The following is a 13,990-nucleotide window of genomic DNA, read 5'->3' on the forward strand; positions in this document are numbered from 1 at the left end:
ATTATTTTGGCATTTAGCAAACTACCAGTCTCACTGAATACATATATCTATTTTACTTCAGTTCAAAGAATTAAAAAAAAAAAGTTAAGGAAATAAAATAATCTTACCAGATGTTGATAACAGTGTGGCCCACAAGGTTTATTATCTATTGCAGTTTCTGTATTTTTCCGTTTGTAAGTATTAGGAGTCGCATGGAATGCTGCAGAGAATTTTGAAAGAAGTAAATAAATCTGGAAAGTTTATCTAAGAGTATTTTTGTAGTATAATAATAAGGCTTCATTTATTCTTTCTCTCAGCAACAAACTTAATGTAATAAATCACCATTACTCATGATAAAGGTATTTATAAATAATACAATGGGATGACTGCAAATTTCAGGTACCTCCTGAATATTGGAATGCCTCCAGTATGACTTTATTGTATGTAATTATATGATAATTCTGTTTAATAGTTGTATTACTCTGACCTATCTTTGCACAAATAATCCTTATATACCTTATCAGAGGATAATATTAGATGTCCACCTCTTGTATTAACTGATAAATCCATTAAAATAGTTTGGAGGTGACATTAAGATTTCAACATTAAAAATATTATCTTTCCAGATTGTCTTTTTGGAATAGTGGTATATGTTTTCAGATTTTTTCAATCCTTTCTGGAAGGAAACTTTTTTAAAAAATTGCTGGAGAACTAGTCTTTCAACTTTTTCTAAAATCTTGTAACTTGGAAATACAGTGTCATGCAGATCACTGTTTCGTTTTACTCTAGTTCCAAGTTGCTAAAGACTGTTTGGCAACTGTGATAACAGGACACAGCTAATCAGCTAGACAATGTTGATTCAGATTCAGATTCACTAATACACAATATGTAGTTGGTTAGTGTAAATTCCTAAGTCAATTTTGTTTTTATTTAAACTTCCTTAACCTGGTATTCTTCATATGTATGGTCTTTGATTCCTTACTACGCATCATTTTGCTTGCTTTTTTACTTACAAATAGCACATAAAAATAAAGCATTCTTAAATCATAGTCTGGTAAAATAACCACAATGAAACATGATTTCATATTAACTTTCCACGTAAGTATTGCATATTGAATTAAACTGGTAGCACATGCAAAAATTCCTGGTCCCAAAACCAAAGAAATTGGAAATTGATTTCAGGAAAGGACTAAATGATCATGCACATTTCAGTTATAGAAAAAAATAGATCATTGAAACATTACACTAATTATAATACTGTGTTTCCCCGAAAATATGACATGTCCTGAAACTAAAGTCTTGCCACATTTTTCACGTGGGCAAAAATATAAACCCACCCCCGAAAATAAACCTCATGGACAATCCCCCACTCCGTCCAGGCAGAGCACTGCTCACCGACATAGTGGTATCCTGAAGGCGCCAAGCCGCAGGAGTCGGGGGGGAGAGAAAGGCGCTTACATTGCTTGGCGCCTTTGGGATAACGCTAGGTTGGGGAGTGGCATTCTGCCTGGCCGGAAGGGGGAGTTGCCAGGCGGCTGTTCCCTTGTGAACTGGTTCCTGAAGAGCCGGGCACAGCCTCAGGGGCGAAGCAGTCATGAGGTGACCAAGCAACTGCCCGGCAACCTCCTCTCCAGCCGGGCAGAGGGCCATTCACTGACCTAGGGGGTATCCCTAAGGCGCCAAGTCACGTGGCGCTCTGCCCGCTCCCCAGCTCCCATGGCTTGGCACATTAGGGATACCCCATAGGTCAGTGCATGGAGCTCTGCCCGGCTGGAGAAGGGGGTTGCGAGAGTGCTTGTTCCGCCCCCAGCAGGCATGCCTCCTAGCCTCAACATATCCGGGCCCAGCTCTCCCTGCAGCCGCCGGCACGCTCTGAGCATAACATCGTCTCTGGTTCCAAACTCCAACACTCGGCTGCCGAGTCTTCCAGCAGTGTTATGCTCAGAGTGCGACGGCGGCGGCAGCTGCTGCAGTGAGAAATGGACCCAGACATGTTGAGGCTAGGAGGCATGCCTACTGGGGGTGGAACAGACGTTCGCGCAACCCCATTCTCCAGCTGGGCAGAGCTCCATGCACTGACCTAGGGGGTATACCTAAAGTGCCAAGCCACGGGAGCTGGGGAGCAGGCGGAGCACCACGTGGCTTGGCGCCTTAGGGATACCCCCTAGGTCAGTGAATGGCGCTCTGCCGGCTGGAGAGGAGGTTGCCGGGCAGTTGCTCGTGAGCTTGGTCACCTCATGGCTGCTTCGTCCCTGAGGCTGAGCCCGGCTCTTCGGGAGCCAGTTCACAAGGGAGCAGCCACCCGGCAACCCCAAAACAATAAGCCCTCCCCTATAATAAACCCAAGGCCATATTTTGTAACTAAAAAAAAAATTAAGATCCAGTCGTATTTTCGGGGAAACACGGTAATGTCATTCTACTTGCCATTCAACTTGCCAAAGAACAAAGAGTATGGAAGTAAAAAAACGCTACCTTCTTTGGATTCTCTAGTGCATATAACAGGAGTAAACCACCAGAATGTAACATTTTAATTATTTTTCCTGATAATAAAAATATTTTAAATTCCTTTTCACTTACGATGTAAAAAACAATCATATTTGAAACACCGTCTACAAAAAAGAGTATGAAAAGAGTGTAGACTTTGCTCCCTTTGAACAGATTTGGCATTTGGTCCATCTATGTTTGGTGTGCACTCAGGAGGAAGTGCTCCTGGAAGCTGCTGTTCAGTAAGTTCTTTGTATCTACAGAGAAAGTAAACATTGCTATTATTTTATGTGATTTAAAAATGGATTTTACCGTACTTTCAAGAAATACAGAGCCTACCATCTCAATGAAATAAGTACACGACATTTAGCAAGAAGCCATATTTTAAATTTGGAAAATTAGATAAAATAAATAGCTTTTTGTAGTATACTGCAAAAGTAAACCTTCATCAATTAGTGATGTTATACAAAAAAGAAAGATGTTATCTGATAATATGTCAGCATTGGACAATAACATTTCCTATTAATAACAATACAGAGAACATTTATTATGTATTCCTTGGACTTACAGCCCACAAAATGCTAAAATGAGCTTCTATGGTATTTCCATTTTATACCAACAGCAATCTCATGAGATACATTAGGTTAAAAGAGAGTGCTTCTTTTTAAATTACCCAGTAAATTTGATGACTAAGATTATACTTAAAGTCTTAATCTAAAACCTTAATCACTACACTAACTGGTTCTTGATTTTATAAATATATTCAAAATGTAACCATTTTCACCAAGTCAAATAGTATGTTCTTCAAACATTTGATCAATATTAACAGACTCAGACAATTTGGAATACCAATCTAAGTCTACATTTAGCAAGCAAATTTAAACACTCTGTTTAAGCTTCTCTACATCCTACAATTTGCTATGACCATGCTACATCATCTTACTTTTCTTTCAATTCTTCTGCTGTACCCTTATCAGGAAACATTGAAGAAATGGCTTCAAATATCTTATCAGAAGGAAACTTCCGAGGTGGATGACACTCTTTCTCTATATAAAAGAAAGAAAAATCTGTAAAGTTACATCTTAAGATATTCATTTAAAAGGAAACAATTTTTTTGTTTGAATTTTAACTGCTTTTAACTTTTGCATTTGGATTTTTGTACATATGTGTGGTGCTTTAACTGTAAAGGAAAGAGGACAAAAAGGAAGGGAAAAAAGAAATTCACAGTTAAATACAATTTGAAACAAGCTCAGAAGAGACTAGAAAATTTTATTTATCCAGAAATGTGACAGTTAAGATTTTAGCTCATTAAAATATTAAGTCAGATTTTTTTAAGTAATTGGAAGAGGAGACTGAAGGACTGTAGGATCTGATTATTAGAAAGCTTCTAAAAGGAAATGGAGGTCTGCTTTCAATAGTTGCAGATTGTGGTCACTATGTTGATTGACTGGACCCTGCAGAGATTATGTGAGCAGCAATGTTTTTCCAAGTTTCAGTGAACCACCAGTGTCACTAGAGTTACTGATAGGACTGGAACCAGGGGAATGGAACCCTATATAGAACTCGATTCTTTAACTGGATTATCTGCTGCAAGAACTGATCTGCATAACAAGAATTTGTTATGACCTTGTTATGGCTGGCAAAAGAAAAGGTTACTGGGAAGAAATGGACGATTCAACAGAATCAAGGGGGTGTCATAAATAGATGCTGACAGTATCTTCTCTACCTAGGAAAGTAGTGGTTCTTCTTCTTGGAATGAAGCTCTGATGTAGCAAATACCATTGTTACATATTTGAATGAGACAGTCATAAAAAACAGTTGCATTACATTAAAAGAAATGGCCAATCCAAATGGATATGGTTCAGCTTCACAGAAAACTCAAGACTGTTGAAAAAAAATTGTGAAAGTGGTAAGGTAAAGATTTTTGTTATCTGACAAGATATTTCCAAGAATAACAAGAAAAAGAAGGCATTTTTGACAAAGAGTAACAAGGGGCTTGAAAAACTATTAGTGGGATTAGAGAAAATTGTATGGAAAGCATTCAAAGATGTCATTGAGGATTTCCTTGCAACTAGAGAGCACCAAACTACATTCAACTGGTTGACAAACATCTTATAATATATAATACCATGAAATGCAACATGTCACTGAAGATTCATTTTCTGCATTCACACTTGAACTTATTCCCTGAAAATTTAGATTCAGTCAGTGATGAACATGATGAAAGATTTCACGAGGACATTGCCACAATGGAAAAACAATACCAGGACAAGTGGAATCCATCAAAGCTGACTTATTATTGTTGGACATTGTAGCAAGATGCATCAGTCACCAAGTGACAGACGTCCTGGTAGCGTAGTAATTAGAATGCAGTATTGCAGGCAAACTCTGCCCACAGTCTGGAGATCGTTTCTGGTAGGGGTCGAGGTTAATTCAGCTTTTCATCCTTCCAAGGTCAGTAAAATGAGGACACAGGTTGTGGGGGCAATATGCTGACATTGCATACATGGCAATATGTAAATTGCCTAGAGAGTACTATAAAAATTATGGGACAATATATAAATCAAATGATCACTCCTGCAGCCTAAAGATTCTTGTTATCAATATAACATCTTCATTTAAGACCAGCATGAGATGAGTAATTTCCTATTGATAAATATATGATCCAATTTCTATAACATGGGGAGTATGTTATTACATTATTTATTCAAGATGTATAGAAATAAAATTGTATGTTATCTTAACCAATTCCTCTAGGCTAGCTGAGAGGCACATGGATTTTTGTCTAACAATGTTAATAGCCATCATATCAAGCTTGACTAGAGGGTTAAAAGCATTAAAACTTGTTGTGCACTATTCAGAAATCAAAAGTTTGCTGTTGTTTTATTTTATGGTAGTTATTCATTGAATAGCCATAGAATTTTTAGAACGTTGAATGAATTTAGTCATAGGATTAATCAAACTATAATAAATGAGAAAAACAATTTTAAAATATAATTTTTGAGTCCAATTGACCAGGTCATGTTTTAATTACTTACAAAAAAAAGCTTCATTCTCCATGGGTGAGAAATGCCCATGTCATGGATTTTCCTGAGATGTTTAGCAATTGCAGAAAATTAGCAAGTTGAAAAGATGGTTTAGGTTAGGTTTGGTTTATCTGGCTTGTATGCCGCCCTACTCCCGAGAGACTCAGGGCGGCTAACAATAAGAAAGGGAAGGGGGTACAAAAATAAAAACAACAATTAAAAATTCAGCAGCATAACTTCGGATGGGGCTGGATAATTCAACAGCCCCAGGCCTGCCGGAACAGCCAGGTCTTAGTTGCTTTGCGGAAGGCCGGAAGGGTAGTAAGGGTTCGGATCTCAACGGGGAGATTGTTCCATAGGGCCGGAGCATCCACAGAAAAGGCCCTCCCCCGGGGAGTCGCCAGCCGACATTGGCCGGCAGATGGAATCCGGAGGAGGCCTAGTCTGTGGGATCTAATAGGTCTTGGGGAGATGACTGGCAGGAGGCGGTCTCTCAGGTAACCAGGTCCGATACCATGTAGGGCTTTAAAAGTAACAACTAGCACCTTGAAGCGTGTCCGGAGACCAATGGGAAGCCAGTGCAGCTCGCGGGGGGATAGGTGTAACGTGGGTGTACTGAGGTACATCCACAATAGCTCGCGTGGCTGCATTCTGGACTAGCTGAAGTCTTTGAACACTCTTCAAGGGCAGCCCCATGTAGAGCGCATTACAGTAATCCAGTCTTGAGGTGACGAGGGCGTGAGTGACTATCCGAAGGGCCTCCTGGTCCAGATAGGATAGCAGTTGGTGCACCAGGCGAACCTGGGCAAAGGCCCCCCTGGTCACAGACGACAGATGATGTTCTAGAGTAAGCTGCGGATCCAGGACTCCCAAATTGCGAGCCCTCTCTGAGGGACGTATAATTTCACCCCCCAGGCTGAGAGATGGAATAGCTGGACCATCCTTGGGAGGGAGCATCAATAGCCACTCGGTCTTGTCGGGATTGAGCGCAAGCTTGTTCATTCCCATCCAGACCCTGACAGCCTACAGGCACTGGCGCATCACTTCTACTGCTTCACTAAGTTGGCACGGGGCGGACAGATACAGATGTATATCGTCCACATATTGATGATATTTAATCCCGTGCTGGCGTATGATCTCACCCAGCGGCTTCATGTAGATGCTAAATAGGAGGGGGGACAGGACCGAACCTTGCGGCATCCCGTAATTGAGGGGCCTAGGGGTCGATCTCTGCCCTCTGACCAACACCAACTGCGACCTGTCCGAGAGGTAGGAGGAGAACCACCGAAAAATGGTGCCTCCCACTCCCACCTCCCGCAACCGTCGCAGAAGGATACTATGGTCGATGGTATCGAAGGCCGCTGAGAGGTCAAGAAGTACAATGATAGAGGAGTGACCCCTATCCCTGGATCGCCAGAGATTATCGATCAGCGCGACCAAAGCAGTTTCCGTGCTGTAACCAGGCCTGAAACCGGACTGAAAGGAATCCAGATAATTGGTTTCATCCAAGGACCATCGGAGTTGAAAGGCCACCACTTTCTCAACAACCTTCCCTACAAAGGGGAGGTTGGAGACTGGACGATAGTTACTCAGAATGGCTGGATCCAGAGAAGGTTTCTTCAGGAGGGGTCTCACCACCGCATCCTTTAGGAGGTGCGGGAAGGACCCCTCCCGAAGAGAGGTGTTAACTATCGTCTGGATCCAGCCACGTGTCACCTCCCTGCTGGTCGAGACCAGCCAGGAGGGACACGGGTCCAGTATACAGGTGGAGGCACTCACCGCTCCTATGGCCTTGTCCACTTCCTCAGGAGCGACAAGTTGAAACTCGCTGCATAAAATTCGCTCAAGACCTTCCCCTGGTACCTCGGCTGGTACCGTGCAATTGGAGTCCAGATCTGTCCGAATCCGTACGACTTTATCTGTTAGAAATTGAACAAATTCCTCAGCTCTACCTTGTAAAGGGTCGTCCGCATCCCTCCCTTTCAAGAGGGAGTGGGCTATTCTAAACAAGGCGGCTGGGCGCGATTCAGCAGATGCAATAAGAGCGGCAAAATGCGCACATTTCACCGCCTGTATTGCCACGAGATAGGCCCTGATAAAGGCTGTCATCAGTGCTCAATCTGACTCGGAGTTACTGGCCCTCCAGCGGCGCTCTAGGCGTCTCTTTTGGCACTTCATCTCCCGGAGTTCCTCGATGAATCAAGGAGCTCTCCTGGATCCACTACCTCGGAGAGGCCATAAAGGCGCAATCCAGTTTAGGGCCCCCGCCGTCGCTGTACTCCAAGCAGCAACTAAGGACTCCACCGGATTGTGGATGAAAGTGTCAGGTATTTCTCCAAGTGCCGTCTGAAATCCCATAGGTCCATCAGGCGTCTGGGGCGGAACCACCTAGTCGGTTCCTCCTCCCTACAGTGGGGGATTGGCCACTGAAAGTCAAGCCTCAGTAGGAAGTGATCAGACCATGACAAGGGCAAGATCTTAATGGTGAAAAAAAATAATTCTGGATATTGAATAACTACAGATGATTTAAATTGTGAGGTACCATTGGAGTACAAGTCCAGATGACCATGTCCAATCTAATAAATGCAAAAGCAAATTTGGTGCTTTTTATCTTTCGGTTTAGTACCTAAATATCTATGGAACTGTCTTCAGCAACTACAATTAAACATCTATTATTTTTGTGCCACAGAAAGCTATTGATAGTGCCTTATTTTCAAGAAATAAGAAGGGCTGAGAACAGGAAATATTAGGTTTTTCTTATCAGCACCTATATCCTACACTTTAAAACATTAAAACTAGGTTCTATGGAATTCTAAGATTCCCATGAGACTTTGATGGGTTTATTTGAACTTCAATCAATATTCCATCACTGGAGTTTTACTTCTTGATTAGAGCTCCAGAATTTTGTTTTAAACAATTTACATAGCCTTCAAAATAGTATGAAAATTTCTACCCTAGAAAGCCTTTTTCTGGAAGTTAGATTAATCTTAACATCTTCATAAATGATTTAGATGAGGGGATAGAAAGGGAACTCATCAAATTTGCAGATGACACCAAACTGGCAGGAATAGCCAACACTCCAGAAGATAGGCTTAAGATACAGAAAGATCTCAACAGACTTGTAAACTAGGACTATGTAACAAAATGAAATTCAGGGTGAAAAAAGTAAGGTTTAGACAAAAAACTAACCCTAAAATAAACAGGTATAAAATAGGTGATGCTTGGCTCAACAGTAGTAACTGTGGAAAAGATCTTGGAATCCTAGTGGATAATCATTTAAATATGAGCCAGCAATGTGCTGCAGCTTCTTAAAAAACTCAACACAGTACTAGGCTGCATTAACAAAGGGATCAAGATCACATGAACTATTAGTCCAACTTTGTAATGCCTGGTAAGATCTCACTTGGAATATTGCATCCAGTTTTAGTTGCCATGATATAAAAAGAGTGTTGGGGAAAGAAAGAAAGAGTGTGGAGAAGAGCAAACAAAGATAATTAGGGGATTGGAGGATAAAACATATGAAGAACAATTACAAGAATTAGGTATGTCTAGTTTAATGAAAAGAAGGACTAGGGGTGACATGATAGCAGTGTTCCAGTATCTAAGGAGCTGCCACTATTCTCCAAAGCACCTGAAAGCAAAACAAAAAGCAATAGATGGAAACCAATCAAGGAGAGAACCAACCTAGATCTAAGGAAAAATTTCCTGACAGTTATAACAATTAAACAGTAGAACAACATACCTCCAGATGTTGTGGATATTCCAACACTGGAGGTCTTTAAGAAGAGACTGGAAAACCATTTATCTGAAATGGTATAGGTTTCCTGCTTGAGCAGGGAGTTGAACTAGAAAACTTTTAAGGTTCCTTCCAATTCTGTTATTCTATTATTACTTTCTGCCATAGCTTTCCAGAAGTTGATGAAAGCAGAAGGTTTCTGATGGAGTGATTGGAAGGTCCAATCAGCAGAAGAATTGCTGTCACCACCTATCTTTTGCAAGTTGCTGGATCTAATTTTTATTTTATTCTATTTTTTGCTTTTTTGTTGTTAACCGTCAAAAGAACTTGGACATTAAATTGTTACATAAAGTTAGCAAATAGATAAAATGTGAACAGGCAGAAAAGCTTCTTTATTTCTATGGTTTTTACATCTGTCCTGAAAACCGATTCTTAGAATAAGACCTCAAAGTAACAATATATGATGGGTATACATCTTTCTTACTTAAACTCTCAACCAGAAGAAACAGAAGAGTTATTGTGTATGCCCTCAGACTGAAGATTTCAGCACCCCAAAAACTATTTCAGTATATATAGTAGTATGCATTTTATACATTACTGGATTACAAGATTGCATAATTTGTAAAATTAGAAAAAATAGTTCATATATCTCCTTTCCCACCAACTTTCACTATCAGGGCAATTATATCTTATAAAATTAGGTACAATTTATAAAGCACTATAGAGTTTAATTCCCAGTGGACTTTTGAACGTCATAAATTCTATAATAATTATAACAGTTGCATGCACATGATGAGTCCCAAAAAAGATAAAACTAACCTATACTGCCCCTTGGTGGTCAAATAGTCACTAAATATTAATAAAACAATCATAAGAACCTTGAAGAGGCGTTTGGACTAGAAGACCTCCAAGTTCCAACTTTGTTATTCTATTATAACCCCAGATTTTTTTCAGGTCAAATAAAGTTTCTTTTAATGTTTCTCTAGAGTTTCTTTATAGACCTAAATAATTCTTATTAACCAATCTAAATTAGCATTAGTTTCCCCCTATCTTAGATATTAGAAAAGAGGGCCTTAAAATAGTAAACTTTTCTTAAAAAATAAATTATAAAAAGTTACCAGGAAGAAGTTGTGGGTTAATTAGTGTATGTTAAGTGATGCACTGAGAAGAGTGAGAAAGTGGAAACAACCTGAGAGTCAACAAGGAAATAATAACCAAAGGAACTGATATGAATGAAAGTTATAACTGACCACTCAAAGGAAAGGAGCTAGTCTACGCAAGTTGACAGTGCTGATATAGATAGACCTCGCTTAATTAATTAATGCCACCAGATTGCATTTACAATTGGTTGCACGTCCCACATATGACTATATGGCAGTGTTTCTAACATTTTTGTTGGTTTGTAGCAAAAAAAAATGCCTATTTAGAAGAATGGATTCACTTAAGATCCATGTGGTTTGCTTAACAAACACAGTGAATCATCATTATAAAAACAGATGTAAAATCGAATCAGGTCATGTGGTAACCTATTTAACAACTGAAATGCCTTATGACCAATTGTGATTTTTTTTTAGCGATAACTACTATCTGTACACTTACCCAAAATAAATGTCTTGCTCTTCAATGGTAAATGCTGTTGGTATGGCATCCATTACCCAGGATTTAATCCTGGATATAGTTCTGATGTGGACTTACAAAAGTAATGGCTCAGAGAAAATAATCACTCTATCTCTTCCAACAGTGTTTTCATGTAACTATATGATGCAATAGGCTGGATGGAGACTAAAAAGTAGTTGTGTTCTCTAGGAATTCTAACTTGCTGACTTACTAGATAGAAACAACATTCAAACTCTTTTGCATCACCTTCTCTTGCCTGCCCTATACAATATTTTTTTTATTTTTAGAAAATTTCCTTTCAACATATTGCATTAAATAATTATAGAAATACAAGTGCAGTTATATTTATTAAAATAATTAAGTAAGTACATTTTTATTTAATTTATTAAATTAAAGGCAGTTAGCATTATTTTATTTAACCAGAAAGTGGGAATATGTACAAACAGTAAATTTCAAGAATTACTACTAGACAAATTAAATAATTCACGATTACTGCAAAACTCCCTTTTTGCACTACTGTATTGCCATCTGCCTTTTGTTTTTGTAACAGTTAAATTTGCTAATATGTTGTTCTTGCATTGGATACAAGAGTAGCACTCCCCCCATTATTTCAGCTTGTCTTGGCTACATACATACTTCAGAGAATATATTCAATTTGGTATTTCTTTCATGGAATCATGCTGTAATCTGGTGATATCTATGCAGTTTTCTTGGCAACAATATGGATGCCTTTTTCTGAGATGTGTTTTACAAGACTAGCTTTCTGAGATCATCTATTAACCCATCAATATTGTTATATATTGGCCTGCCCATCTTTAAGTCGTTTTAAAATAATAATAGTCACAAAATTGTATTGTGTTTTGTTAATATTTCAGAAACATTAATCATCAGTAATAATTAAAAGGTGATGCTTGATGGCATTCATCTTTAGACACCATTATTTCTACTGACATTACATCTGAAAGTATGTATTTTGATTATCAAACTTTCCTTGTTTAGTCAGTCCATCATACTACAAATATCTTTAAATATTATTAATATACCCATTCTGTTAGTCTCCCCTGTTTTCAGTTTTTCATTTCTCTCATCAAGATTGTCATCATCATCATCATCATCGTCGTCATCATCATCATCATCGTCATCACTGTACTGACCAAGTGCATTGACTAACTCCACAAATATTTCATCATTGATGAATCCACACTCTGAAATTTAAACATATTTTTTTTTAATGAAGCACATTTTTATTAAAAGGCTGGGTAAAGAAAGTTAGCTTACTATGCAGAAAAAATAACACAATTTCTTAAGCCTGAAACAAATTAAGCACTTAAATGAGAGTAGGTGCCATGGAGTTTACAACATGCAGACCTGGGTATACATATCCATATAAAAGTAAATGTATGTGGGAAAAACAGCATTTTTCAGAATTTTTCAATTTACTAGGTAGTGCTTTTTATTTATTATTTTATTGTTTTCGTTTACTATCAAATAAAAATTGAAAGAACTATGCAAGATTCAAGGTTAGACAATAGCCTAAAATCCTTTATTTATGAAGGAAATGTAAGACTCCTATGAATAAGTTATCAGCTTAATATTCAAGACAATGAACACACATATCAATGCATTAAAACTCAATGTCAAAAATATCATCAGTGTAACAAAGCAGATTTCCATAGTAATCAGGTGAAACTATCCAATGGGAAAAAAAGGATACGAGAAATGGAATCACAAAGAATTGCAACCATGTTATTTGATGTAATGAATGCTTTTTCAGGAAGAATGCATGATATATTTAACAGAGAGACTGTATTAACTAACTGGGGAGTAAATGCTCAACAAAATGATAAATCATAACTTACCCCTATCTCCATGTACCTTTCCATCATAATTTTTGATTAATTCTTCAATAAATGTTCCATCCTGATCAAGCACTTCATCACCCATATAAGGAATGTTATGTAAAACTGTCTCATCCTCTACCTAAAAAATATTGAAATATGATGAAGTAAACATTTTGCTTTTGTGAACAAAGATAAAATGCTGTAAATAAGGAAACCATACATAAGTCAACATGATATTCTAGAAACTAGTATTGACAATATTTCTGAATTTGATAGCTGTCATGATCTCAAGGCGCTCACTCACTCTCAGTCTCTCTCTCTCTCCCCCTGCCTCCCTCTCCCTCTCTCAGGAAGACTGCTTTAAAACAAAAACATTCCCTATCTTCTGACTTCTTTTGCCAGTTTCCAACCAATTGGTACAATGGATTTGCTTAATGTCTCAATGACTGGTTTATAGCATAGCATTGCAAGAATAACAACAAAAGGAATAAATAGCACTAATTATATATATATATATATATATATATATATATATATATATATATATATATATATATATATATATATATATATATATATATATATATATATATATATAAAAATAGGAGTAGGTTGCCAAGTGATCAAATTATAAACATATAATTACAGTGGCACTGCAACAGTTATAACTTTGAAGGCCAGCTGTGACTATCATTTCTTCAACACCATTATATATATATATATATATATATATATATATATATATATATATATATATATATATATATATATAAAAAATAGGAGTAGGTTGCCAAGTGATCAAATTATAAACATATAATTACAGTGGCACTGCAACAGTTATAACTTTGAAGGCCAGCTGTGACTATCATTTCTTCAACACCATTATATATATATATATATATATATATATATATATATATATATATATATATATATATATATATATATAAAAAAAAAATAGGAGTAGGTTGCCAAGTGATCAAATTATAAACATATAATTACAGTGGCACTGCAACAGTTATAACTTTGAAGGCCAGCTGTGACTATCATTTCTTCAACACCATTGTAACACTGAACAGTCACCAATGGAATAATTGTTAAGCAAAGACTACTTGTGGAAGGGGAGGGGAGGGAAGAGCTCCCTGCGCATTATAGGCTGCTAGTCACTGCCAGCTACAGAGACAGGACTCACTTCCGTTTCAATGCTGAGCCAGAGCTGTCAGAAGACATTTCTGACGTTATGTGGCCAGTATGACATCACAGAATGTACTGAGCATTGATATTATTTATTATCACTTAGGAAATAT

The 13,990-nt window shown here is 37.8% G+C and overlaps 1 protein-coding gene across 6 annotated transcripts in view; it reads right to left on the reverse strand.

Moving 5' to 3' along the window:
- EZH2 (enhancer of zeste 2 polycomb repressive complex 2 subunit) overlaps positions 1-13,990 on the reverse strand; it is a 62,951-nt gene that overhangs the window by 25,561 nt on the left and 23,400 nt on the right. For all 6 annotated transcript variants that reach the window (XM_032235808.1, XM_032235806.1, XM_032235803.1 and 3 more), the window contains 5 exons: positions 12,702-12,822; positions 11,886-12,047; positions 3,407-3,509; positions 2,557-2,720; positions 108-199 (listed from right to left, as the gene is read on the reverse strand). In XM_032235808.1, the coding sequence (XP_032091699.1) occupies positions 108-199; positions 2,557-2,720; positions 3,407-3,509; positions 11,886-12,047; positions 12,702-12,822 (642 nt within the window). The remainder of the gene's footprint in view (positions 1-107; positions 200-2,556; positions 2,721-3,406; positions 3,510-11,885; positions 12,048-12,701; positions 12,823-13,990) is intronic.

Source organism: Thamnophis elegans, chromosome Z (assembly GCF_009769535.1).
Source record: "Thamnophis elegans isolate rThaEle1 chromosome Z, rThaEle1.pri, whole genome shotgun sequence".
Classification (NCBI taxonomy): domain Eukaryota; kingdom Metazoa; phylum Chordata; class Lepidosauria; order Squamata; family Colubridae; genus Thamnophis; species Thamnophis elegans.